Raw genomic sequence first — 27,294 nt, forward strand, 5'->3', positions numbered from 1 at the left:
TTGTGATTAAAATCATTTGCATTGCAAGGAAAATTCAACCACAACTTAATACTGGGAGTAACTAAATGAGACTGTCATCTCATGTCACCTTAACAGTATCTAGATACTCTTGGATTTATGATAAGAAATAGACATAAAACAGGTTTTCATAAAACAGACTTAAAAATGATTACATATAAGAGAATTAAAGAAAAACAGTACAATGTAAAAGGTAACTGGGTACCCAGTAGCAAGTCTTTATTTGATCATTGTTTGCTTGTACAATCTTATGTTTTAACTTGGAACAAAGAAGGCAGAAAAGCAATCTGGAATTTTTTCCCGGGTTTCAGTTGCTTTGGATATTTAAATACGTACTAGCACAGTAATACATTGTCCTGTATGCTAAAGATAGATCATACAGACAGCATGAATTCATTCTTCTGACATTGACTGCATCCTGAGACCACCACTTATTGCAGACAGTAAAGGGACATGTGCTGATGCTCTGGCCACTACTGCATGGAACAGGGTCCCTGCATTGTCACGCTCCCTTGCCACTGCCTGACAGGAAGCCCACATATTTTCTCCCCTCCACATCCAGTCCACTGGGAGAATACTGAATGAAGTAAAGTAGTCTGTGGGTCAGCAGTTAGAAGGCTTAATGGAACTAGCATTCAATGATCTTTAAGCAAAAATTCTCATTTTCCAGTTGATTAATGCATCAATAATTACATAACACTCACCAGGAATATAGTTTTCCTCTTTTAAAAGAAGTGGTATTTATGCTAATGAATTTGATTCAAAACCTGAAGTCTATTACCTGTGTCCACAATGAATTTACTAGAGAGGATGCCAAGTCAAACTACACACAGAATTCAAAATTTTACCATTACTCTAAATGCAATGACTAGCAAACATAGAAGATTTTCAATTTCAAAAACATTCCCTAACACATACATATTTTTCAAGATATATTACCTGAGAAAGTGAAATAAAATAATGCCAATTATTTTTACTTATTATTAACCACCAATTCACATTTTCAGTGACTAAGGAACAGTATCAAAACATGCCACATAGAACTTATCACTGCACATTTCATGCCCCCCAGCCTGTGGGGTTTTTTGAAGGTTTTACTGTTTGATATATTTTTCCCTCTTATGTGAGGTGTTATTTACTGCCTCTGTTATTTATTGCTTCACAGTCTTCAACTTCTTGATTTCTAGAGTTTAAATGCTTTCATTTCTCTCACCTACTGAAACCATACTAGCCTTTTCTCCTTTCCAAGTCTACTGTATTATACTGGGCAATTATATATACACCATTTTCTTCACTCCTGATAACTCAGGCTTTGCTAAGATATCCTTGCAGAGTTACTTATAACATACATTTTTACCTCCTTTCATTTGCAGCTACATCTGATTTGTGTGTAAGGCAATGTAATCAATACAGCATATGCAGTAGGTACATTTTTTACATAGACACATTAGAATTCCTCATAACAAGCACTTAAAAATGGTTTACCTATGTAACAGAAGATTTATCTAGTAAGATTTTTTTAATGGCATCTACTTTTGGAACAACAGTTTCCCGTTCTGTAGACTTGGAAGACAGTGCTGTACTTAAAAGCAATCAAAAATGCAGCCACTTTGCATATTCACAGCTACTGAGGGGATATCCATCGCTGCTGCTTCAGAGCATAAACCAGCCCACGATGACAGAATTAAGAATATTTGGCAGAGTTTCCAGGAAAGATGAGACCCCTCTGAGCACACTGTCTGACCCACAAGTTCCAGAGTTCTCCTTGACAGGAGGGAAACACTTTGCGACAGAACCAAGCTTAATATGAGAGCTAAAATGAGGGAGAATCCACTGCAGTTCAATACAAGACGTTATAATAGGTTGCAGCCATCACAAATGTGCCTTCTCTTCCTTTTCTGAATTTGTTAGTTGCCAGAACTTGCTATGTCTCCCCCGACACAGTAAACTATCCCTGAATCACAAACATTTTTTATTCAAGTACTGGTGGATGTGCTATCCTCAGCCAGAGTGACAGACAAGTCTCTAAGGCCAAAATCTCTCACCTTGCTCTGAAGCAGCTGGCACTGGTCGCTGTCAGGCAGCATTACTGCAGGAGATGAATTGCCATTACCACCACTCATGAATTACCAGCCATTTGAGCTGGTTTCACATTAATTACAGGAGGTAATGCTGCTCGGCACTTGAGCAACTTCACATACTCCCCCTCTGGATTGCTGGGACATGCTATTAGCCAAAACCAGCAAAAACCAGTAGAGATACTTGTGGAAGTGGAAAAGACTTATTTCATTCCTCACCAGTGACTCGAAGTTAAACCAAAAGTAAACTAAGGTCTGTATAAAACAAAATGTGGAACAATTACCACTCTGAGATGTACTTCCTCAAGTGTGTTCCATAGAACTCATGAGGTTTTCTTCCAGAGCTCTCTGAGTTCTGCTCAAGCATCCAGGAATTACCACTTAACCTAACATTTTGTAATTCCTTTCAGTGTGTGAAGTTAACTTCTTTATTCACACACCCCAAACAGAACAGCAGCTATCCAATCTTGCTCAGAAAGGCACTCAAAGTGAAGTTCTGAGTGTGCCAAAACAGACTGGCTTTGCTGCAAGCACTGTAGCAATGCTTAATTTCTTGCTTCCCATGACATCCAAACCAGAAGGAAAACCACTTTAGCATTGTTTTGGTATTTCTCCTCCATTCAAGCAACAAGGATGTACAACCCAAAAATGACCTTATCTGCTTTGTTCAGAAGCCTAAATTTATTAGTTCAGTGTGAGTTTTGGCAGCATTGAACTTTGCAGGGGCTCCTTAAGCCTGCTACAACTATCCAAAGAGGATAGGATCCAGAAAGAAATCCAAGAAAGGATCCAAAAAAGGGACTAAAAGCATAAGCAGGACACAGAGAAGACACTACATTAAGCCTAAAAGCATTGAAAATAAAATCCCAAACAAACCTGCACGCTCTCTCAGGTATTAGAAGCACACACTCTGTAAAGAAGGTTCCTTAGCAAGGTAGAAACATTATCTAACCTGGTCGACTGTACGTTGTAAGGTTGCTATCACTGTTGCCATTGCCAGAGGTGCAGCAGTTGATGGAGCAGTCATTGTGATTGTTCCCTGTGTTAGGCCAGGTATCTGCTAACCATGGCTGAGTGGCTGGTTCACTGATGTTTAGGAGTCCAGGCCTTTAAAAACAAAGCTTGGTCATTTCAAAAACGAAACAAAAGCGTTTTCACATCGCAGTGACACTCGTCCCAAATGCTGAGATATTACAAAATAATACTATGTAACAAAAGGCTTGAGCCCTGAAAAGCACACTTGATTCAATTATTTAGCATTTTCAAGTCTCCTGTCTAACCTGTTCCTGGCTAAATCACTCAGGAGTGAGCAGTCAAGGGCAGCATCAGTTCATTTTGCTGGACTACGCTTTATGCTGATGTGCAACATTTACCTGCCAATTTGGTTTTCTTTTTTCTTTTTCTTTTTTTTTTTCCTGTTAGGAGGTTGCTCTTTGATTTTTCTACCACTTCACCCTTTCTTAAAGAAAGCAAGGTAAAAAAGAGGAAATTGGCAAGTCAAATAAACAAAAAATTCACACATGGAAGAGGGATGGGTATGCATAAGCGAGAGCCAAATTTAAATGTGAATATTCCCAAATTCTTGGTCATTTATGGAACAAGTTCTCCTCACCATCAGGCAGTACGACCTCTGTGGTTTGGGAGCCCTTGGATCTCACTAACCATGCTGAGTGAGTAACACACCTGTCCATGAGAAAGCCACTCAGCTCCTAAGAGAACCTGAGGTACTTGGGAATTCTGACCACCTGAAAAATATCCAACATGAATGCTGCATCCTGGCTGCATTTGGGATAAAGGGTACTCCTGTCATCAGCAGAAAGAAACAGCATTCCTTGTTTTTCGAGTTGCTGGATTCTTGTAGTGAGCCTTTGTGAAAGGCTCTCTGATGAGAATATTCTGTAGAATACTTTGGTGGCTCTTCAGCCTCCACTCTAACAATGCAATAGCACGTTACAGTCCCACACAATTTAAAATTGCCTTTGATAACTAAGGTGCTTTTAAAAAATAGATGATTTTAGCTACTGTCACATACACATATATGAACACAGTCCCCTGCTCTTGGGATTTAACAGGCAACTTTCCATTTGAAACAGTGCAGAAACTATTTTCCATAATATTAGATGTGATGATCTTCAAAAATAAAATATGCTAATCCTCTTAAACTGCAAGTTGAAAATACAAGCTGCATGCAGTTATTTGTGGGGGATAGAGTCTGTCAGTGCTGCAGGCTTAAGTCATAGACTTAGACTGACATTTAAAAGATCTATACATATATGTGTATATATATATTTCTGTGCTGCATATGTCATCTGACAATGTAACATAGGGGGTGATGAGGCTTGACTTGCTGTCAGGCTTACAAACCAGCCAATATGCATTCAGTAAAGAAATATTTTTTAAAAAAAAATCTGAAATAAATATACAGCTGTGTAGGCCCGTGAGCATGCCGGCTGATTTGAAATTCCCTGCTTTTCTCCTTACACTCTGCTCTTACAGTGAACCTACGCCTCAAGACATTTAGAGGAGACAAAGCACCCCAGAATGTTTCAGCACTCTCAAGATCTGTGTACTGGATTTTTGCACAGAGAATTAAAGATCCTTTGTTTCCAAAATTTACTCTGCATTCACACCTGCTGTCATGTAAGAAATATGGTGTGATGTATATAAGCAGATGAGAATTCTACTAATTGGAGCCATTTAGGTGGAACTGTAGGCAAGAGATGCTTCATTACAGCTCCACAGACTGGTGATGACTTGAAGATCATAATTTCTAAAGATCTTTAACCTTGGCAGCAAATTCCTTGACTCCCTGAATTACTGGATGGGGTCTGAGGCAGGGGTGGACAGAGAGCCAAGTGGCTGTGTGGGTGCTAGCTGGAGTCAATCCAGCACAATTACCACTACTCAAATCCTGTCTAGAAAAGGGATTGCCACAGAAATGGGTATTTTTTCAGCATCACACAAATGGGGATTACATTGAAATACATCATTGTGACATTTTGAAATCTGAAAGATGCTTTAACATGCTCACATAACTGCACTTGGCAAAAATGCCAAACCTTTCCAAAACACTGCAAATAAATATAAAATAAGGAGGTGAAAACCTTAGGTTTGAATATCAAAAATAACTTTTTTTCTTTTTTATGTTGCAGAACTATGTTTTATATTCTACAAAATAAGTTACATCACACACGCTGTCGATGCTATATATGCAAATGAACAAAGCCAGCACAGATGTTTGCACCTTGAACCAATTACATTGTTAGAGTCTGGCATTGCTGCTGAACACTAGGACAGTAAAAGTGAAGCTGATTCTCTAGAAGCACCAAAATTACTGTGCACAATGTGGACACTTGTGGGTTCATTTCTGCCCTCTCTCTGTGTGAGAGTGCTTCATCTAGCCTGTGCTAAGGGAACAGTGAGAAAGCACAGTGGCACAAAGAACACAAAGGATATTAGCTGAGGATATTTTTGATCAACTCTCAGGAAATAGAGGACTCATCTCTCTCCTATTTTCCCACTATCCTGGAGTAAGGGAAGCAACCCGGTGATTTACAGATTTTTCCATTCAAAAATCACATGGTAACTGTTCTAGAGGCTTCCTTTCATGCTCTTATGGTCATGAGAACACTGCAGCACAGTGCTGGGCAGAGATATTTGCAACTCCTCATAATATGCCAGGTCCAGCTGCAGCAGGAGCTGAATAGCCTTACCTCTGCACAGCACTCAGGTAGACTGGGAATGCTCCGTTTTATGCCTAATCTTAACAATTACCAAATTTTTGCATGGTCTTGCAAATTAGGAATCACAAGATGCCACTTGTGAACAGGAATTGTTACAGGACTTTGTTGCCCAGCTGGTCTTTGATATTTTAGCCTTATTTCAGCATCATGCCAAATATTTGAATTTGAAAAAAAATGGTGTGCTACTAAAGCACCACTGCTTGGACCTGCCTTTTTGCTAAAACTATTCTTTTTCTTCCTGAAGAAAACTTCAACCCTACAGAGGAAATGTAAATTATAGTGTTCTCCATAGCCATTCATTATGTAATAACATAAACCCAGTGAACATGCCTTTGTTAAATCCTCAATCTGGAATGGACCTGGTTCTCAGAATGGGTAGTTGTAAATTTATAACCTGCTTCCCTCTCCTTCAGTGCCTCATCTATTTTAAGCAGTGCTTTAACTGTTTTGCATTCACAGAAACATTTTTTCTTAGAATGTCACCTTTTAAGCTGTTTATGTCTTCAACAATTTTTTGCAAGAAATATTTTCTTTCTTTGTAGTATTTGTGAAGCAGTTATATTTCTTAATCTTCATAAAGGCCATGACTTAATTACTTTTACTCCCTTAATCAGGTGGTAGGCAAGGTCTTTGTTTTGAAGTTAAAGCACTCCCTCTGCTGCCCATTTCTTGAGATGCAGTTTTTACGGGTTAACAAAGCTGAAAATATTTCAGATAATGTTTTGGATGTCAACCTAAAAATTCAAACCATACACACTCCTTCTAAACAGGAAATATATGGCCAAAATATATACATTAACATAATGAACTAAAACATAGCTCTGCAAGTGATTATCCCACCATCACTTACAAGGACAATTGAACTTCCATAATCCTTAAATTTATTTGCACACAATTTATACCTATAAGAATAAAGCACATCATTACCTGCCTCCACTGCTTACGGCTTCTCCTCCTCTCTGATATGTTACTGAAATAGTTGAAGATAAAAAAGAAGGAAAAAATTTAAAAATCATACACGACTCCTTCAATAACAGCATTTATTTCACCTTTGTTTCATTTTAGCTAAGACAATAATTGTGCATTGTTTATACATTAATTCTGTGTCTCATTCTGCTAGCTACTGCTTCCAATCCAAGTTTAGACATCCTACTTGTGTTGCTTGATAGCTGCTAGTCCTAGCCCCAAGAGGGTTTTATATTTCAGTTCTGTTCTGAACACACACACACACACACGTATCGTTTAAGAAAGCAGGAAGACATACATCAGGTTGAACTTATTCTTAACATAACTCTGCTGACTTCAGTGGAGTTACTCTGTGGAAGAATTTAGGTCATATATTTATTTCATGAATGGCTGGATGTTAAAGCTTTGCTCTACCTTATTATTTTGGCAAGATTAAAGAGGTATCATGATTCTATAACAGACCTTACTTCCAATGTAAATAATGGCTCATTACAGCTGAAGCTACTGCAAAAACAAATGCACTTTCTGAATGTTACTGCAATACGCTCTAGGAAACAAGCACACTCTAGAAATCCCCTTCAGAAGCTCCAAGTTTTATAACATTTTATAAACCAGATTTATAAATTATACTAAATAATCTAAAAATTCAAATACATAAATCTTGGTTAAAAAGCAGTCTGGCAGAAAGAACACTTTCTAAATTAAAAGGAAGAGTTCTTCTAGCATTTCAGAAGTATTCTCCATTAACAAAGTGGATGTCCACATGCATTTGTTTGTTGGTGTGGACTGCATATCCTTCAGAGGAAGAAAGATGTTTCAGAAGTTAGGTTTTAGGATGCAAACATCCAAGAAGAAACAGTGCTATAAATCTTGCAGGTTTGCATTGGGTTTGACAAAGGGTTAAGGAGACTGCCTCCCTGCAGATGCTGATGGATTCTATACTTTCCAGCTAGGAATGTGCTGAAAACAAGCAGCCAAATTCTGCTCTTTAGAAGAACTCCAAACCGGGAGTCTGCAAGAGAGAGATAAATGCTGGCAGTGATTACAATAACAGGATTAAAATGTAGGATGCATTCCTACAGGTAAGTCTTTTACTGCAGGTAATGCTACAGAGGGGAGTCTGGTTCCATTGAAAGTCAAAGCATGACTGAGATTCTGGATTGAAAAACAAGGATTTTTTTTCTTTGAAGTGTCTTACACACTTTATGTTTTTCCCAATCTCTTCTTTAAAAATCTCAGGGCTATTTATTTTCCAGCTCTGACATATCTTAAGAAACCCTGATATTTTCTTTTAATGTTAAGAATCCAATGGAGAGACTAGATGTCAGCTTCCAACCTCTGCAGAATTTCAGGGGCATGCTACAAGGGCAATTATAATAGAAGCCCTCTGTTTAGGCAATTCAAGTAACAGCAAAAATAATGAAGAGTTTGAGCTATTCTCCACTGAGGCACTCAAAGGCCTGCAGAAACATTGAGGGCCACTCTGGCTCCTGCTGAACAGGAAGCAACTCCAGAGAACATCACAGGCAGATTTCTGAGAGCAGGCACTCTGCAGTGTGACTGAAGCACGTGGGTGAGACGCTAACCCAGCACTGCCCAGTGAGGATGAGTGCAGGCTTCCTCTGCCTTCAGGATGGAACTCAGCTGCTGCACAGAGGCCACAGAGCACAGGGCTGATCAGGAGCTAATATTCCCTGGGAAACTGCCTGTGCACAGGAGGGAGTGGGTGGGTTTTACCCTGCCTGGATATACACGTCCTACAAGTCTCATAGGTCTCTTGTGAAAACAGAGGGTTTAGAACAGAGGAGGAAGAAACAACCTGTCTGTCCACTCGGGCTGTAGCTAAAAGAAAAGCAGAATAGTGATGGGTACAGAATGTGTTGGATTTCATCTACTGCAGAGGATGAGCTGCCAGACTGTGGGACCCACTGAAGGTCAGCTCTACAGGATGGAAAAGCTCTCATGGGCTTTGGTGAGCTATGGTTTGGATTATGTCACATTTCTCACATTTCTACACAAAACCAAACAGAAGGTGATTTTAAACTCACACTGAATTTGAAATGCACCTCTTTTTAAGCTGAATGGGAAGATTATTTTAAAATTTCACAGCAAATACCATTTAAGGCAGCAAGCCTTAAAGAAATCTAACTGCTGTAACACTCTGATTTTCTGTATCCTCCAAAGCAGACAACTCCGAGGTCACTGGATTAACACAGATCCAGAGGAAGGAAAAGGAACAAATATTTCACCAACTATAATCTCACTGAATCTCTTCCAAATCAGCATCTGGGCTCTGCTAAGTCATTCCTCCTCTATCAGAAGCACCTTTTGCATCACTACTTGTGGGAGGCCACACTACTCCCTTGGAATATGCAGGAAGAGAGCCCAGGTTGTACAAACCGGCAGCATCATGCTACAAAGTGGCATGCTGGTGTGGAATGGTGTGCTGTGAGATGGTACACACAAACAGAAAACACTGTCAGCCACAAAGCAAATGCACACTGCTCAGAGAACAAATAATGATACCTGTCATTAATGACATTGTTTCAAATGAACAGCCCCGTCAGAACAGCTGGGCTGGCTGGTTATGTCAGAGAAGGAGAAATAGTACCACAAACACATGCTTAAGTAACAAAGAAGGGGGGAAAAGTGCAAATATATACCTGTTGGTGTGAAGGTAAAAGACGGGACTGAAAAATCAAAACAAAATACAAACTGGTTATTAAGCTGAAGAGAGAAAGGGTAACATACCACATTAGTATAAATCTAGCAGACAGCTGAACATAAAACAAATATATATATATATAACTAACCCACTAGTTCAGTCACATTGATATAAAAATAAAACTAAAATTGCAATACAGAAAGAAGATTGTCTCTACAGGTACTGTTCTGGGAAAAAAAGGCAAAAAAAAGCAAAAAAAAAAGAAGCAAAAAGCTTGATATTCTATTGTGCTCCTGAGGGGATAGGACTGTGGTTCAGCCTTTCAAATCCCTCTCAGTTTGGTATTTTAAGGTTTTTTTCTAGAAATCCTAGCACAAACAAAACCCTCACACTGTTAATCATTCTAGAATGCAGAATGACAAATTCCTTAACAAAGCCTTATCAAGGTCCTATTGAATCTTATCTGCAGTTCACTAAGTAAATGCTCATTACACTGAACTAATAGGCACACTTAAGTATTCAGTAGGAAATAATAATCATAAAAAGGAACAAAGAGAACTGCTGTTTTACTGCCTCTGAATCAAGAATGGCACCAACTCTCACTGTAATAAAGGCACTAAAATCTACTGCAGCAATTAATTTTTGTTTTCAGAGATGAGACTGTTAAACAGAGTTATTATTCTCTTTCTAAAATAATCACAAAAAAAAAATCTCCCTAGATATAACACCCTTCTGCCTTGCAACCCTTGGCTTTAAGAGGGAAAGGTTAACAACAGAACAACGACACTGCTTGACAATCTTCTCTCTCACAGCTACTATAAATCCTCTCTGGATCAATAGGGGCTCTAATCCAAATACAGAGCACAGCATCTGCTCTTCCTGTTAGCACATGCTCCCCCTCCTGTTGACAAGACAGCATCGTTTTCCTCTCACTGATGGCAGAGCAAGGCTAGCATTGCCCTTTCTGATCTAATGACAGCAGAGAGAAACAATCAAATATTCACTAAAACAGCCTGGAGACACAAGGTAACCAGCAAAGCCAGCACAGAAAGACAAGGTTCTGGCTAAGAAAACAACTTCTTAATATAATTTTTTAAAGAACTCTAAAGTTTGTGGGGAGTGCAGTGTGTATTGTTGTTAACATTTTAAAGTTAAGAATCCAATGGAGAGAATAGATGTTAGCTTCCAGCCTCTGCAGAATTTCAGGGACAACCTATGCTGTAGGTTTGTCCCCTTTTTACTAAGCCAATTTTTTTCCAGGGATATGACACTAAGCAAAGCAAAAATGGAGCATTTGCCCATTTCAGGCTGCATTTGCAGCAAAGCTCTTTATCTTGGGAATACCATTGTATTTGCTTTGAGCTAGGCCTTTTCACATAGTCAAGTTTAATTTAGTTACAGTCAAAATATAGAACCATAGTAACAAGCTTTCATTAAAATAGAACAGGCATTTAAACCTGAGCTATTCCAAAGAGAATCAAGAATCTCAAAATTAATTTGCAGTCACAGGGACATGAAAAATAATCTTAAGCTACTGTCTCGTTGCTCTTCTGTGAGCTAAGTACTAAACCTAGTTTAGTTTCTTAAGGAACTGAGGAGGTTCAACTGAAAGAAATCTTATTGCTACCACATGAAAGAATGACTTAATTCTTAGAGCTTCTATTAATAAACTCTTCCGAGTGTGTAAGACTGCTAGTACAGTATGTATGTGTGGGAGTAGTGAAGTATTTTAACAGATGACAGGCCTGGAGCTAAATATAAAAATAAATAAACGCAAGACTGAAGAAAGTTTGGGCTTGCAGTGATGACTTGATGAACTGCAGAGTGGCAAACTACTTTGCAATTCATATTTCACTAAAGACAGGTTTTATTCTTTGAAGAACACTTGATACCAGAGATACATACCCTACTTTTCTGTACACTTTCATTTAAACTCCCACCAAGTTACACAAAAGATACTTTTTCAGATACTGAAAAACACAGCTGTTTTGAACAATAGCTGATGTCACTGAAGTAATCACTTTTAAGGACAAATTGTATGCTTTTTGCTTAATCACAGGTCCTGGTGAAAGCACAGTGATGTTAGTGTGATAGAGCTGTAGAAAGGCAGTGTGGCAGCATGCTATTAGTAAAGCAAAACAGCGCAGGCCAGTGCAGCACTCCGTGGGCTGTCCTGCCTAAGAAATCCCAGCAGAGCACAGTCAAGGGTGCAAGTCCTTCCCAGTTTCCTTGGCTGCAACTCCACTACAACCCCTGTGCCTGGAGTGCACAGTGAGCCCTGGCACTTCAATGGCACGGAGGACATCTCATCTCTGCAACACTCCGGAGGTATTTCCATATTTCCACTCACTCATTTGCTATTTTTAGCACTGCTTCTTTTACACAGCAAAGTATTGCTGCTGTTTAAAGCCGTTTGTGTTTGGTTTGCCTGGCTTACCCATAACACATTCATTCTTGAGGACTAAAGAAAGTAATCTGTGATGACTCTTCCATACACAAAGATGTGTTCCCCTTTTAAACCTAGGCCTATCTTCTGATTGCTACCTGTCAAATATAATCCCTCTAGTTCTTCAAAAACAGGATCTCCCATTTTCTGATTCATTCCAGAACTTATGGTTCTCACTCTACAAATGTGGTACTTGTAGAGTGAGTAGAGTATGAGGTACTGCTTTGAGATGTAATGAACTGTAGCTCATTGAATTCAGCATTAATTTCCAGGCTTAACCTGGAAATTATTTCATCTGGAGGAGTCCAGTTTTTATTCCAGAAGATCTTCCAGGCAGTGATTCTAGTTTGGTTGTCAGAGAGTATACTGCAAAGCACTGCTTGACCACTGAGAATGTGATATATAGGAAGTATCAATGACATGAAATAACATGAAAGTGAGGAGTGCTTTAAGTTAGCCCCACTGCTGCTTTTTGACTGAACACAGATGCAGGACGGGATAGCCCCAGAACTCAGCTCCAGCCAAGGGTTCCACAACAGCATTTATGAAAAGAGTCCTGGAAAGCAGACTGACCCTTGTGCTTCTGCAAACAGCCACACTTCCCCAGAACAGGAGAAATTCCAGTACCCACACCCAAAGTGTTACTGCTGTACACCACTGTTAGCACTCCCAGCAGCAGGCAAAGCTCTGAAGGGGGGACACCATCCACTTCAGATGGCTCCTCTTCAGATGATAGTGTCAGAGAGCAAGGGCATATTGGAAGCTCGTGGCCTTAAACCCATCTTTACACTTCTCATTTGTAGGAGTATCTTTATAAAAAGCTACTCCTGGTATTCAGCTCAAGACCTATGCTCTAAAGCCAGACTTAGCATGTCATGTAAATATCGCTGCTCTCTGCACTGGCTCCTGACCCCCACCTCATGAAAGTACTGAAGGAAGCTGCAAATTCCTCATTCCAGCCTGAGAAGAACAAGAGACTGATGACAAAATAAACAGGCAGCAAACAGGCATTCAGCAGCCAGCACACTGAAATAGATAACGGGGCACCTTTTCTGATACCAGCGTAAGTACTCGTGAGTCCATTCCTCTTCTTCCTGTGGCGATACAACCAGATGCTGAAGACCATGAGGATAATCCAACAGGCTGCACCAATCCCAGCAATAAAGGCAGGCTGCTTTACTACATCAGAAATCTGCTGGGCTAAACTGACTTGATCTTCTGAAGACACGGGGTTTCCATGAGAATCTGAAACAGAGACATCCGTAACAGCCAATTAATTTGAATGAACAGCTGTAAAAGGCAGCACGAAAAGAGCTGACATAATTGCAGTCCAGTTTCTCAAGGCAAAATCCTTAAGACTGCTCTTCAAAATCTCACTTTTACAGGTCTAGACAGAAGTGGTTTGTTTTTTGTACCAGACAGGTACCTCCAATATCACTGGCTTTTGTTTGCTTACAAAAGCTGTTAAAATCAGGATACCAGGTATACAAATAGAAAGGCAGGAACCTTTCCAGAGTTTTAATCCTAAATTAAAAACCTCTGGACTGCTATTTTTTATTTTTCTTTCATTTTAAAAAAGCAGCATCAGCTTCGGAAAATGATTTAGAAAATCAGCAAAAAAACCACCTAGTGAAAAAAAGCTCTAGTATGAAACATGAGTAACAATGTGAATGGGTCTAAGTCAGCTCCCCAAACATCCACTCTAAAAACTGACAATTGCAGTTACCAATTAAAACTACATTCACATGAGGTTGGTATTGAGGGAGATATTTTAACCTAGCAGTTCTTGACAGATTACTTAAATCTTGTATTACACAGTCTCTGTACTGCTTGCAGTCTTCTCAGTCTCTCCCTTTGACCTCAATTTAAAAAAGACTGAATATTTAGAAGGATGTAAAAAAGTAAAACTACAAAATAATCAATACTGGCCCCTTAAATACAGATGAAAAAGCTAAAGGATAAGTAAAAAATTATTTATGAATTGATAAAAACAGCCAAAGAGCCTCATTAGTAATGAACAAGCAGTGCTTCTCAAAACCAGCTTAGCCTTAAATAACCCACATCAAAATAAAGAACATGTACTTTTCCCACAGATTGTTAATTTATTTTTTTAATAGAGACAGCACCTTTAAGAATTGGTCTTTTCTGCTCTTTCTGTACTGAACTTTTACAGGAACCTTCTAGGAACAGCAGTAGGAGGACTCAGTTAGTGACCAAGCTTTCTGACTGAAGTGAAGCAACTCAAAGTCAAAATACTGCCTTCCTGATGTTTTACCACCACAGTGAGTGCTCACTGGAAATTTCATTACTGCACAGGGAGAGGGCAAGAATTCAAAGCCTTTACTCTGAGCAGATATTGCTTTACACATTCCACAGCTTGGTCTTTGAAATACCCACTTTTACTCCTGTATAAATCCCAGAGACAGTTGCTTTATACTATTGGTAGTGACATCAAATTCAGAATGAGAGATTAGTGTTTTAAGAAGAAAGGTGCTATTATTAATTCTATTAATATGAAAACTCTATAGGAAATGAAAACCTATTTGCTTAAAACCAGAATCTTTTCCCTATGAACTAAGCAGTGAACAGAACTTTTTTTTATGATGACATCCTGCATTATGCTATATATATGCATATAAGGCTATATAAAATATAAGAAACTGCAATACAAACAAGAGATGGAATCACAACAAATTATTTACTCTGGAAATAATACTTTTTGAATGGAAAAGGTTGAATTAATAACCGCTTCTTCCAGTGAAGGATTCCAGATTCCAGTTTTTGTGACCTTGAAGCCAAATATCTATTTTGCCGAGAAATCATCCCTGCCATTGACTGCTACCTTATTGGAAATTTTATTTCATATTCTAGCTCTCTTTATCTTCTGTAATCCTAAGTGCACTGCCTAGCCTGAAAGTTCACCAGGCAGACTCATTCTTTTCTTACTAATACACTCTTTGTGTCTGCTGGGTTTATGGATTTCACGCCTATTTGTGCAAGGTTAAGATGGGTTGCTTCAGATTTTATGGAGACAGCCAAGTGAAGTTCCACACAAGTGGCCAGATGGGCTTAAATGTATAAAGTATACTGTGACCAATGAATTAAAGCTGTCATCTCATCTTTTGTCTCTCTGCAGCTGAGGCCATATTAAGATATGAAAACTTGCATCGTCAGTCTCCTTTTCCAAATGAGTAATTTCTGTGTCTTTAAACAGCTACAGTCCCTTATACGACTTAATGGAATAGAATAATACATTTATGCAGAGCCTCTGGTCCTGAATAAATAAGAGTGACAAATATTTTTTGTCTCATCCTTAAAATATATATTTTAAAACAATAAATCCAGGAGAAAAAATAATCACAAACTCAAAACCCAAACAAGGATGTTTTCTAAACATGTCAACAATTCAGTCATACAAAAAAGACAGTACTTCTATACACAAACAGTTTGCATTGATCAGTCAACATGGGTCTGAATATATAAAATCCTGAAGAATCTTTGACTGCTTATTATCCTAATTTTTAATGAACATTAATTTCATGCTATTATTTTACTTGCCATTGCATGTGTAAGAACAGCATAATAAGAAGCTTTCTTTTAAGAAATTAGGCTTCTGGCACATTGAATATGGGTGGACTGTTAGAGCCATTACATAAGCTGGTATAGATCTATGCACATGGGAAAGAGAAAAATGCATCTATGTTCACATACAGTCAGATAAACAGCACAGGAGAAGAGGAGATGGAGGGGCTTTCAAGAGGTCACATTTGACTATATCCTACTCCTCTTATAATTCAAAAATAGAAAGTAAGCTAAATATAGAAAGAATGAAATGTAGTGACCTCCGCATCACTAAAAACTTCCAGGAACATTATCTTGGAAGCCTTTCTTTGAGATGGGCAGCTTCCCTCTCCCTCATAGCCCTGTGAGATCCTGAATGATCAGTCTTGGAAATAACTGTTGAACTAAAAAAAAAAAAAAAAAAATTAAAAAAGTCTACTTTTTCTTCATCCCAGGAAAACTTTGACTGATATATAAAGTGTTCATAATGAACATTCCTGCTCCTGCTTGCACCCTTCCAGTGAGATGTGCCAAAACAATAAATGAACATAAACATTCTGTGGCAAAGTGCATCCTGCTGCCAGAGCAGCAGCCACAGCATTTAATGTGCTTGGAAATGGCTCAGAGATGTTGGAGCAGGCTGACCCCACAGCTCCCAGGAACCAGCATGTTATCACAGTGACTCCTCCCTTCTTCTACCCCGAGATAAGAGCTTTCCTTTTAATCACAGATAGTGTTGCTCTGGCTTTTGCTCACAAGCTACTAGATTTGAATGTCTTGAAGCTCCGAGTTTCAAACTTCAATGGAAACTAATTAGAATTTACATAGACAAGAACTGGAACCTCTAATCCTCTAATTTTAAATATTAATACAAATAATAATAATGTAAAGCTAGCATTTAAGTTGCTAAATGATAAATAAAAGATTAGTATACATTTAAGATTGGAATGCCAAAGATTCAAAAAAGACAGGAAATTCCAGGTTCACAGATGTGCAAGGAAGTTAATTTGCCTTGTACAACCCATGGAACGGTATTTCTCCATAGGCACGTCCCATTCAGTATACAAAATGTACAAACAGTGGGTAGGAGTATCTAAATGGTGTTGACATTGATATTTCTGGCAATTAAAAACTTGAAAAACACCTGAAATCTGTAGCATATTGAGTGTTTTCTCAAATATATGTGCATGATGCAATATGAAGATTATTTGGTGAAATACTACCAAGGTAAGAATATGCTATTTTGTCTCCTTTCTATATGTACATTTCCCAGACTGATAAAGTATCAATTGTGCACTTCAATCTTATACAGCTTGAGGTGACAGCATCAAACTTATTTGAAAGGGTTGACTGTGAGGGGTAAAAATAAACATTACTTTCTTAAGTTGTTTGCAGGCCACAAACAAAAATATCAACAAAAAATCCCTTACATATGACACTCAAAGTACCTTAGGGGCTGACAGAATAATATCCTGAAGGCATGCCAGCTAGTTCACAAATCACATCTCCTAAATGAGGCAATTAGAATAATAAAGATTCACTGAGACTTGTGTTTTGTACACTTGAGACATCCACTGGTTGAATAATATACCCAACATTTACAGTAATTGTGAAGACATCTCTTAATAAATAACTGCACACCATATAGTCACACAAGTCAGGTGTTTAAGAGTAACATTAACTGCAGTTGTGGGGCTTCTCAGAGCTGGTAGCAGAAACAAAATACATCACAACATGTCACTAATTATCTGTCAACAAGCATAGGTAATACTGCCAAGCTACCACAGGCAGTATCCCATCACTCCACAAAAGCTAGGCCAGAGACCTGGAAGAAATTGCCAATTCTCATCTTTCTGTACAGAGCATTTTTGTAAACAATGTCTTTAAGTTACATGTTGTGACAAGGAAAAAAAAAAAGTTCTGTTGAAATCCTGTGATTTTGTTTCTCCCCAGCACATTATAAGCATAATATAGCAAGTTGTGGCTAGGTCTCATAAATTTCTTTTCCTAAACACTAAAGCTTTTGCAGTCTTTATGTAAAATATCTATTATTTGAAAACAAATAAACAAACATTTATTTTTCAGTCTTTGGAATTGCACAGAAAGCTTTAAAAGGTCATTCAAAAGCCAAGAGGCAAATTGAGAAGCTTCGCGCAGGGTGTTTTAAGGAGACACCTAATTTTTCACCTGATCTCATGATTTTATGAATAACAAACGAGTTATTTCACTGGCTTGTCCCTGGTGGTGCAGGAAGTCTGGGGCACCACAGCTCAGCGAGCTGCTTCATGCCAGAGAGAAGTGGAAAATGAGGGAGCTTGGAGATGACGATTTGTCCCTGTCCCCGCAGCAGGTTAAGTGCACACAAGGTCATTTATCACAGCTCGGCTGACGTGTGGCACTGCCACTGCACGCCTCAGCTCCCGGGGAACCCAGAGCCTCCTGCCCTGCCCTCCCCTTCTGGAAGGCAGCCCCGAAAGGTGAGGCTCCTTCCTGTCACACACCCGGCTGAGACTCTGCCAGGTCACAAACCTGGAGCATCCCACATGGCAACACAGGCTCCAAGAGGAGCCCTGGAGCCAGGCACAGCCCAGTCTCATATTTTTGTGTGAAAACGCATCATAAGGAGACAAACGTTGGATTTTAATGAAGAGCTCTCATTTAAAAAGTGAACCTCAGAATCACACAGTATATTCCGTTTTCGCATATGGAATTCCTATTTTTTTTTTTTTCTAGATGAAGGATAGAATTAATTCAGGTATCAGGGAAAGATTTCCTGAAAGACTAGCTGGGAGCAGTGTGAGAAATGCAGTAGCTTGAAGCTGTCACACAGTTCTTAGAGCGCACACATAGAGCGTGTCAGGACTGTTTAAAACTTTCTACAAGGAGCATCCTTAGTCCTCCTTCCTCCCCCTCCCTGGCCTCCCTTCCCTCTCTTTGTAACAATGTAATTTATTGCTGGTGAAAAATGCCAACTGATGACATCAACAAATTAATTTCTTTCTTCAGAAAGCTGCCCAGAAAACTCTGCTCCACCCCCACGCTGGGAGCACTTCTAAGAACTAGGAATCCAGTTCCTTGAGGGGGCTGGAGGAGAACTTGCATCACAGGGCAGAGCTGGATAATCTGCAGCCCTTCTTCTACCTGGATGATTTAGACTGATCTGTGCTACCAAAGAGTGCTACCTCTTAAATTTAAGCACTAATTTTCAACAGCCTCCTGCCATTGCTGACAGGGTTTAGCACCATCTAGATATTTCATCGTTCTGGTTTTTGTGGCATGGATCTCCACAAGACTCCTGTCTCCACATCTTTGCCATGTAACAACCAAATTATGGGATTTACTACAGTGCACCTAGATTTGGCCATGCCATTTAATTAGAGGCAAGCAGTGAAAGCAAACTCCAACCATGAGGAAATACGTGTGTTCTACCAGACTTGCACATCTGAACACCTTTCAAGGTGTGTGGGATCACTTCTTGTTTTCTAACATGGTGCCAATAAAGGCCAGGAACCCAGAAGTGGGCAAAAATCTTACCCCGACAGTTTCATTTGTTTCTTTTTTCACTTAACAAAACCTCAAAGTGATTAAGTTCCATTGTAAAATTCACCTTCATTTACAATTTTCTTATCATCAGACAAAAGAGAAAAAAAGAAGTGGTTATGGAACCTTTGGCTTTGAATGTTTGAGGTTATCCTCATAAACCTCACTAATGCAGAATTTTCAAAACCTAAGCCATATAGAATGAGCTTGATTTTGGCTGCCTGTAGAGAACTGTGAATGGTAGCTGGCTGTAGGGAGGAACAATCCAACAAATATCCACAGGGTTTTCCTGTAAGAATTCCATGTTAATGGAATATCATACAAGCTGTGTGCAATTTTATTGTAAAATCTCCATCAATGTAATTGGGAATCATATACCTGTTTAATTTAAGTAAGATAAAGATGGCCTTCTTTTTAATACCCTAGGAAATGTACAAGTAATTTTCCATATTAGTTGCTCTGTCTTGTTTCCACATGCTCCTAATTATAGATTTTTAAATATAACAAGTGAAATAAGAAGGTAGATCTACTAATGATACAGAGACAGACAGGACATAAAGTCCAAAGCAACATGCTGAGCTTGCTTTCATAATTATATACTGTAATGATAAGGTATGTTGCTCCAGGCATACCATAAAGCATCATATGACTATACTTAAAGCTACTTTAAATAATCTTCAGCTAACCAACAGCAAAGATGCATTTTTCCCAGAAACATCCAGGAGCAATGTCCCTGGTCGACATTTACGACAGCCACGTCTGGTGTAAATGAGATTAGAAAGTCAAATCATAGTAAATCATTTGTGTACATCTTCTTTCCTGTGCTCAGGTTATTTACTAGCTTTCACACATAGTTGGTATTTATTGTGCCTAATTTTAGGATGCTTGTTTCTTTGCTTCAGTAATGATACAACTTGGTCAAGATAAATTACACCCCTAAAGTGGATCAACACCTAGTGATTCATACTCCCCTGAAAGTTTTATTACACCAGTCTTGAGAGTGAAAATTCACTTTGAAAAGTCAACTACTAAAAAGCGCTGCTGAACTGGGAGATTAAAAAACCCCAAAATCTCCTGTGCTGTTTTAATCCCACCTTTAGAATGCAGTTCTGAGGCAAGTTTAAAACCAGAAATGCCAAATCCTGCTACTCCAGGGATCAAGTAACACTATCTATTTCACTCGTCCTGAGAGCATTCCTGGTGCCATAAAAGGTGAGAGCAAACAAACAGACATCACCCAAAGGAGCAGGCAGCATTACCAGGGAGCTTACCTAACTGGATAAACTGGGGATCGCTTTTCACTCCAGGCCCTGCCCCAGTGCTGGCAGCCACCTCCACGCTGTAGCGGATGCCGGGGACCAGCGAGGGGATGACCACGGAGAAGGTGGTGCCATCCACTGTCTTGTTGATGTGGTATCTGCTCTCATTGCCAAGGCACCAAACCTGCAGGGAAGCAAATGTAAATACTCAAAATCCAGCACTGAGGGGTAAGAGGAAGGGAAGGTGACACGTGCTTTTCTTCTGGATGCAGAAATTCACGTTTTGTCACCGTCCTAATATCCGCCGTCATGGATTGCTGTCCTAGGCCCTCTATGAATACTGAAAAGATACTTCTTGTTCCAAGAGCTGCTCCAACTACTACCATTATTTGATGAGTTTATCACAATTCATTCAGAGTTCAACACGTGCTGATGAAACTACAAGCACAGAAGAAGTGAAGGAAGCCCCACAGCCAAGAACTGCTCATATAAACAACCAAGTAAGAGCATTCAGTTAAATGAATTTGCAATTCTCCTCTTCAGGAATTATGTGTCAGTCAAGTACACAAGCGAGTCTTTCATCACATGACATCTTAAAAGAACTGATGTAATGCTGGAATCCAAAAGATTTTGTTTTTTCTTCTTTTTCAGATGGCAGCAAGGGGCAAATATTGAGTGATATGCTGTCTTCTAATTGAGACCACAGTGTGACATCAGATCTCATTTTTTGGTTGAGACCAAGATACAGGTCTAGTGACTTCAAATCACAACTTCATATATTCATCAGTGACATTAAATGGCTGGGAGAAACAATATGATGAGACACCTTTATCTCTTTAGGCCTGAGCCACTGATGTAGCAAATGGTTTTAGGAGGATGGTTGAACTCCCAACTGCTATTCAAGGTGAAGTGGCAGCTAATCTACATCTGCTAAAAAAAATCATGAAGCTCTGCCTATTTCCTTTTTGTGCCCTTTTCACAAATGTACTGCTCTACAAAGAACACTTATCCAGAAAGTTAAATTAGCTAAATTCAATACTTTATCTGTAAAGAAGCAAACTTGGCTGAGCATATCAGAACCTGGGCCAATTGTACTCGGGAGGGAAGATTTTGCTTTCAACATATGGAGCTCCTAAAAGATTTAGTACGCAGATAGCTGCTTTAAATCCCTCGAGCAGTCCTGCTGCTGTGGAGATTGCCAGGTGAGGGGGATAGATTTCCACTTGCAGAACAATTGCTACAGCCCCCTCTGCACAGCCCTTTCTGCCCGGACACTGGAAATTTTATCTCACCTTCAGGACATTGTAAAGACCCTTTTTCCTTCTCTGGATGCCATGGACTGAAACAAGGCTAGTGGGACACTGTGAGGATGTGAAATGCATTTTAAGTTCCTTTGAAATAGAATCCCAGCACAGGATATACACAAGTGCTGCTGCAGAGCAGGTCGGAGCCCATGAAGAGAATCTACTTTTTGTATTCTGATACTACACAGAGACTGTTTCAACCAGTGCTAGGAGTAAAACTATTACTAATATTGCTCTTGAATCCTAAAGGATGGTCACAAAAATGCTCTTACATAAATAAGAATACAGTGAGGAACAAAACACTTAAACCTACATTTTGACTTAGGGCATTTTCATAGAAATTATTACTGTTGTCTTGTAAAATGGTGCATGTGCAAACAATGAAACCCATTTATTATGTACTTGTAATCATGAACTGCTAATTGAAAAAAAAGTTTTTCTTCTTAGGTGCTTAAGCACATGGAGAAGTGCATGAAACAAGAATGTCAGGTCAAACATCAAGTTGTTCAGTACTTGCCATTCTACATTTGACTGTACAAATAGGCAAGTGAAAATGAACTTTTAGAGTGTTATAAAAGAAGAATGAATTCACATTATAACACAAACATAAGTGAAGAGAGAATTACTATAAGAAGAGAATTTCTAACTTTGTGTTACGGAAGGATAAAATTACTTATGCTGTGAATTTGAATTTCTGGGGTTTTGTGTGTGCTACTGACAATTCTTCAATTAAGACAGTATTCTTTTTCCCATTTATTTTATCCTTTAAAGTAGGTACACTCTTGCCTTTGATCTGAGATGCTGAGAAAATAATGAACTGCCCCACATATGCATACCTTTTTTTTATTTCCTGAGAGAAAACAGAAGATAGAAAAACAAAAGGGGAAGAAAAAAGAGAAAATTTCACAAGACTTCTATTTGGATTTTTTCTTGTTATTAGTTCTTAATCTAAAATCAGCAGTTCTGCTTTTCTTTAGTTTTTTTGACAAAACCAGTAATTACATATAGCAACTTAAGTAGGAATGGCATATGTATTTTCACAGATTTTTTATGTCTGTTTTCTGTCCATGATGAAAAGCACAAAGGAAAATAAAGGCATCAGTGCAACAAATACAGATGGAAAATGTGCCAGTGTGCCATCTACTGCTACATGAGCACTACAGTGTGTTTGCTCCAGCACCTAGTAGCCTGTCACCTCAAAATCCTGGGAGGTGGGCTAGGGATAACACCACTCAGAAATGTGAATTTCCTGACTTTTATCGTTGTGTCATCTCAACCTTAACATTCCTCTGATGGAGTTTCTTGTTGGAAATAATTTCATCTCTCCACCTCAAGGTCTGTCTTTAAATGAAATAACTTCACAGGTATTTTTTCCAATTACATTATATTCTATATCTGAAACTAGGCCATAAACGGACTTTTTTTTTTTTTTGCCAGTTGACCAGGTTCTGAAAAGGGTTTTATTATTGCAAATTGACCATGAAGCTTAGAAATTTCTTCCCTTTCCCATTTTTTAGTGAGAGGGAAAAAAGTCAGAATGAGTTTTGATGGCTGGGAATATATGTTTAAGATTTTCTCAATAATGTGCATTTGCAGAGGGCTATAACTAAAGTTCCTGCCCTTCCACAGCTACAAAACTTGCTTGATATCTACATTTAAAACATCTCTAGCTTGCTTAGGAAAAAAAAAATATTTTCTTTGCTATGTAAATTATCACCAAAAAAATAAAACTGCAAATTCAGTCTGTGTTCATAAATGAATAACAAACAATAAATATTTTTAATGCACTTTCAATTTGTTAAAAATTAAATAGCATAATGAGAACTGTATTTGGAAGAAAAGAAAAAATTTCTATGCACTAATAGATTTATTATCATAGAAGCACATTCTTTCCTTGAAAGTTTTCCATTTGTTTTAACTACCCAGCTATGCATAATTTACTCAGATCTTAACACTGTTAATTATTATCCCTGAGCTTTTCAACTCATTAAGCCTGTTTATATTTACTACCTTGGCCAGTGTCTTAAGAGCCACAAAGCAGTTCTCAAACAGGTATGATTCCCTCTCCCCTTCTGTGTGCACTGCCCAAGTCATAATGAAGGCAAGGCAGGAGCTGTTTTAATTAAGTGTTGACCCTTTGCTTTGATTTATGGAGGCTGTTTTAATTGCCTTCCACCACCTTGGCACAATCACTAAACACAGATTGGATGCACAGCAGTGACTTTCTCTCCTGTTTTCTGTGAGTAACCAGAAGATGGAGCCAAGCACCCACGAACAGCCCTTCCCTCGCTACCTGGCCAGGCTGCCCGTGCCAGGGGACCAAGCCATGCCAGCATACCTTGTACTCCTGCACCATCCCGTTCTGGTTGTCCTCGGGGGGTGGCTGCCAGGTGACCACGATGGCTGTCCCGTTCCCGTCGTTCTTAGTCACTGACACACTCTGAGGCGGGGCGCTGGGAGCTGTTTGTTGGGAGAGAAGGATTCAATGGTTACGTCTGCCACACCCACACCCACTGCACAAGAGAGCTTTCTAAACTGCAAGATGGTTTCTGGGCTCTACAAACGCAATCTTTTATGCCCCACCCTTCACTGAGGGCAGTTTGTGCCCACAAGATAAAATGATACAGAAGGAAAATGTATAACCCAACAACCAGGCTTTGAGTTCTGCTGTACAGGCCAGGAAAAGTAACACTCCAAATTGTGCTCTCACATATCCATTACCTGCATGTCACAGTTCTGGGCACTGAGTTCCTCACTGGTCTCAAATCATCTCACCCAGGATCAACTGTTTTGAAAAATAAATCCTATACGGTCCCCAATCTAAATCTCAGTTCCTCTAGTGTGTGAAAAATACTAAGTATACAACACTTACCAAAATCTGGGCAGAATGTGTTAGTATTAAAATATTTACAATAATAATTTATGTTTTGAATTTGAAAGAATCCTTCTAAGAAGTGGATGCTTAGCTGATGCTTAGGATGAATGCAACTATGCACACCTTTTGAAACACATGCATCAATAAACTGGAGCTACACAGCATTCCTAATGGAGGAGGAAGATAGAAAGGGAAAGGCTGCACATCCTAGCAGAAGCACCAAAATCCCTATTCAGAGGCACTGGCCACCTTGCATACTTATCGTGCCTGTGCAGCAACAAAAGGAAAAGCTTTATGAACCTTGTCTTTTTAGCAAATGTATGAGATGGAAATACATAATTTAGCTCACTCTGTTGCCCTCATTCATCCTTGCATTTTGTCTCCCTGATTGATCCACATATAAAAGCCTTCTAAAAACCATGGTTTCCATTCCCCCAGCTACACTGCTTTGATGATTTCTGTGGTGTCTGCTATCTGCTCAAGATAGTGATTAGCAAGTGCTTGAATCTGACAGTAGTCACTTGTGTCCAGCCCATGAACTCAGCAGGGAGGAGTGCACACACTGCAGGGAAGATAAAAAAGTGCATTTCCCATTGTGTGTTGCAGGGGATTTTTGCACATCCCTCTCTCTCTGTCTCTCATGCCTGGCTCAGAATATTTACTTCTGTGTCACCAAACAATTCACATAATGATCAGTCTCCTCTGCCACAGATTGCTGCTCTCAAACAGCATGCACTTCAAACGAGATCAAATAATGAACATATCAGAGGAAAGCTGGCCAGGCTGCTACTTCAAAAAGGAAAGACGAAGACAGCCGAGCTCCTACTTGCCTTCTTCCAGGGTCTTTGCAAATTTCACTTCACTGTCTGCTCCCTGAAACTCATTAAAGAAAGGGCGGGCCTTGATTTCGTAGTTGACGCCTTTCTTCAGCTCCGGAATGATCACACTGTTTTTGGTTGGAGTCCTCACTTCAAAGATTAACCACTCTGATTCTCCGTAAGATGCTGGTGTGGGGCGGTACAGGATTTTATATCCTTGGATATACTGGGATTGCTGGTCCACCTGGCAAGACAGCAGAACACGGAACAGATCCATGAACAGGCAGGAACCAGGGGTGATGCCCATGACACCGTGCACCGCCCCCGGACTATCCCTCATGTTATTCAAAATAAACATCACTGCCAAAGCAGATAAAGCTTGCATTACAGCAAATTACAGGCCTGCTTCACAAGTGCATTAATCTCTTTGATGCTGGTAGAGCTGTGCTGGTTTCCCTGGATTTAGGAAGGCATTAAAGGGGGATAACGAAGTTCTCCAATATGCCCCAGGCTCCATGAATGCAGTCTTTGCCTCCATGGAGGAAAAGAGCTTGGCACAGGTCAGACTGCTGCCCACCTGAATCTGCAGAGCAGGGCTGGGCACATGGGGAAAGGGAGATTCACAGTGCCATGCCTCAAGGGGATGAACATGGAGATCAAAGAGAGAGCCTGTCAACTCTCCCGAGGTGTGGAAACTTCCCAAAACCCATGAAATGAGCACTGCTCCCTGCCTGCTTCTTTTTGGAGAAGGCAAATGGAGAGGGTGGCCAGCTGGCACTGCCTCCATTGCTGTGGCTGGGCTCTGTCAGAGGGCAGATCTCTCCAAAGACTTGCCCATGTCCACCCACTCAGTGGGAGGCTCTCTGCTAGAAGGAAAGGGCCAGGCTCCAAGAGGGAACATAAAACTCAGTGTGGTAACATGTATGAGACTTGGAAAAGCAAATCAAGCTGATGCTCAATGATCCTGAGTGCTTTTCAAACTAAGGCAATTTTTTACCAAGTGTATGCAGAAAGAGATCTGAGTGTAATCAAGGGCAGATCCAATATGTTTGGCTGTAGCTGAAACAGAAAGTTGCCTTATACAACTGATCTGTTGTGGAGCATTCACTATCTTTTTAACTGCTGGTTTCAATTTCTGATGAATAAGGAAGTCTAGTAACAACCACAATAAAAATTTTAAAGTGCATCAGATTTTCCTGTTTTCAAAAATCTCATACAGTGATATAATAAAACTATGTGCTTGCAATTTTACTCCGAAGAGCACCACATTTCATTTTTAATAATCACATAAAGAATGCATGTGTTAGCTGAAACTGAGGTAATGCTTATTTTTTGAAATTGCAGAGAAGCCACAGGCCACCCAAGAGACTGACAAAAGCTGCCTGTCTGGAAAAGGTTGTTCTGTAAGTAAAGGTCAAACAAAACTTGCTAGGAACCTGAAAGATGTTTAAATGTATTAGTTAAAACAGGAGATTGCTTGCTGCAGGTGGCTGTAGTGCAGGTGAGAGTGCAATTACAGTGCAACACAGCAGATATTATTGCACCTTTGAGGAGCCCTAGGCACTCATCAGGACTCCTTTGGGCTATGGCTCTTCTACAAAGTCAAAATGCCTTTTGTTCCTGTTCAAAATATTCTGCTATGGCATGGCAGGAGATACAGCCCGTGCTGTCCCACACTATCCCTGACAATATATTGGAATGTTCAGATGGATCTCCTACAAAGACCTCAAAGCTCACTCCTCATGGAGTCCTTATTTCTGTACATGGTATAATTATATCCCCAACTTTTTCCTAATTCTGCATTCCATTTTAAAGCTGATCTTTGAGTCACATTCCTCCCTCTCTCAGTTCCTCTGCTATGTCCTCCATGTGGCCAATTTCCTGGTGCCAGAGCAACATCCATATGACATTGCCTTTTTTACCTCTTCTCCCACACCATGTGCACTCAGCACACCACAGGAGAGTTTCAGATGAGGCTATTTGATTTGTGACAGGTGACTGACAGACAGGGAGTTGCCCAT

General features: G+C 39.6%; 1 protein-coding gene across 1 annotated transcript in view; it reads right to left on the reverse strand.

Moving 5' to 3' along the window:
* ROBO1 (roundabout guidance receptor 1) overlaps positions 1 to 27,294 on the reverse strand; it is a 684,115-nt gene that overhangs the window by 25,189 nt on the left and 631,632 nt on the right. Inside the window, exons 17-23 of the mRNA XM_063393929.1 lie at positions 25,286 to 25,517; positions 23,919 to 24,040; positions 20,289 to 20,460; positions 12,964 to 13,161; positions 9,469 to 9,495; positions 6,767 to 6,809; positions 3,049 to 3,203 (exon numbers count right to left, since the gene is read on the reverse strand). Coding sequence (XP_063249999.1) covers positions 3,049 to 3,203; positions 6,767 to 6,809; positions 9,469 to 9,495; positions 12,964 to 13,161; positions 20,289 to 20,460; positions 23,919 to 24,040; positions 25,286 to 25,517 — 949 coding nt within the window. The remainder of the gene's footprint in view (positions 1 to 3,048; positions 3,204 to 6,766; positions 6,810 to 9,468; positions 9,496 to 12,963; positions 13,162 to 20,288; positions 20,461 to 23,918; positions 24,041 to 25,285; positions 25,518 to 27,294) is intronic.

This window comes from Prinia subflava, chromosome 3 (genome assembly GCF_021018805.1).
Source record: "Prinia subflava isolate CZ2003 ecotype Zambia chromosome 3, Cam_Psub_1.2, whole genome shotgun sequence".
Classification (NCBI taxonomy): domain Eukaryota; kingdom Metazoa; phylum Chordata; class Aves; order Passeriformes; family Cisticolidae; genus Prinia; species Prinia subflava.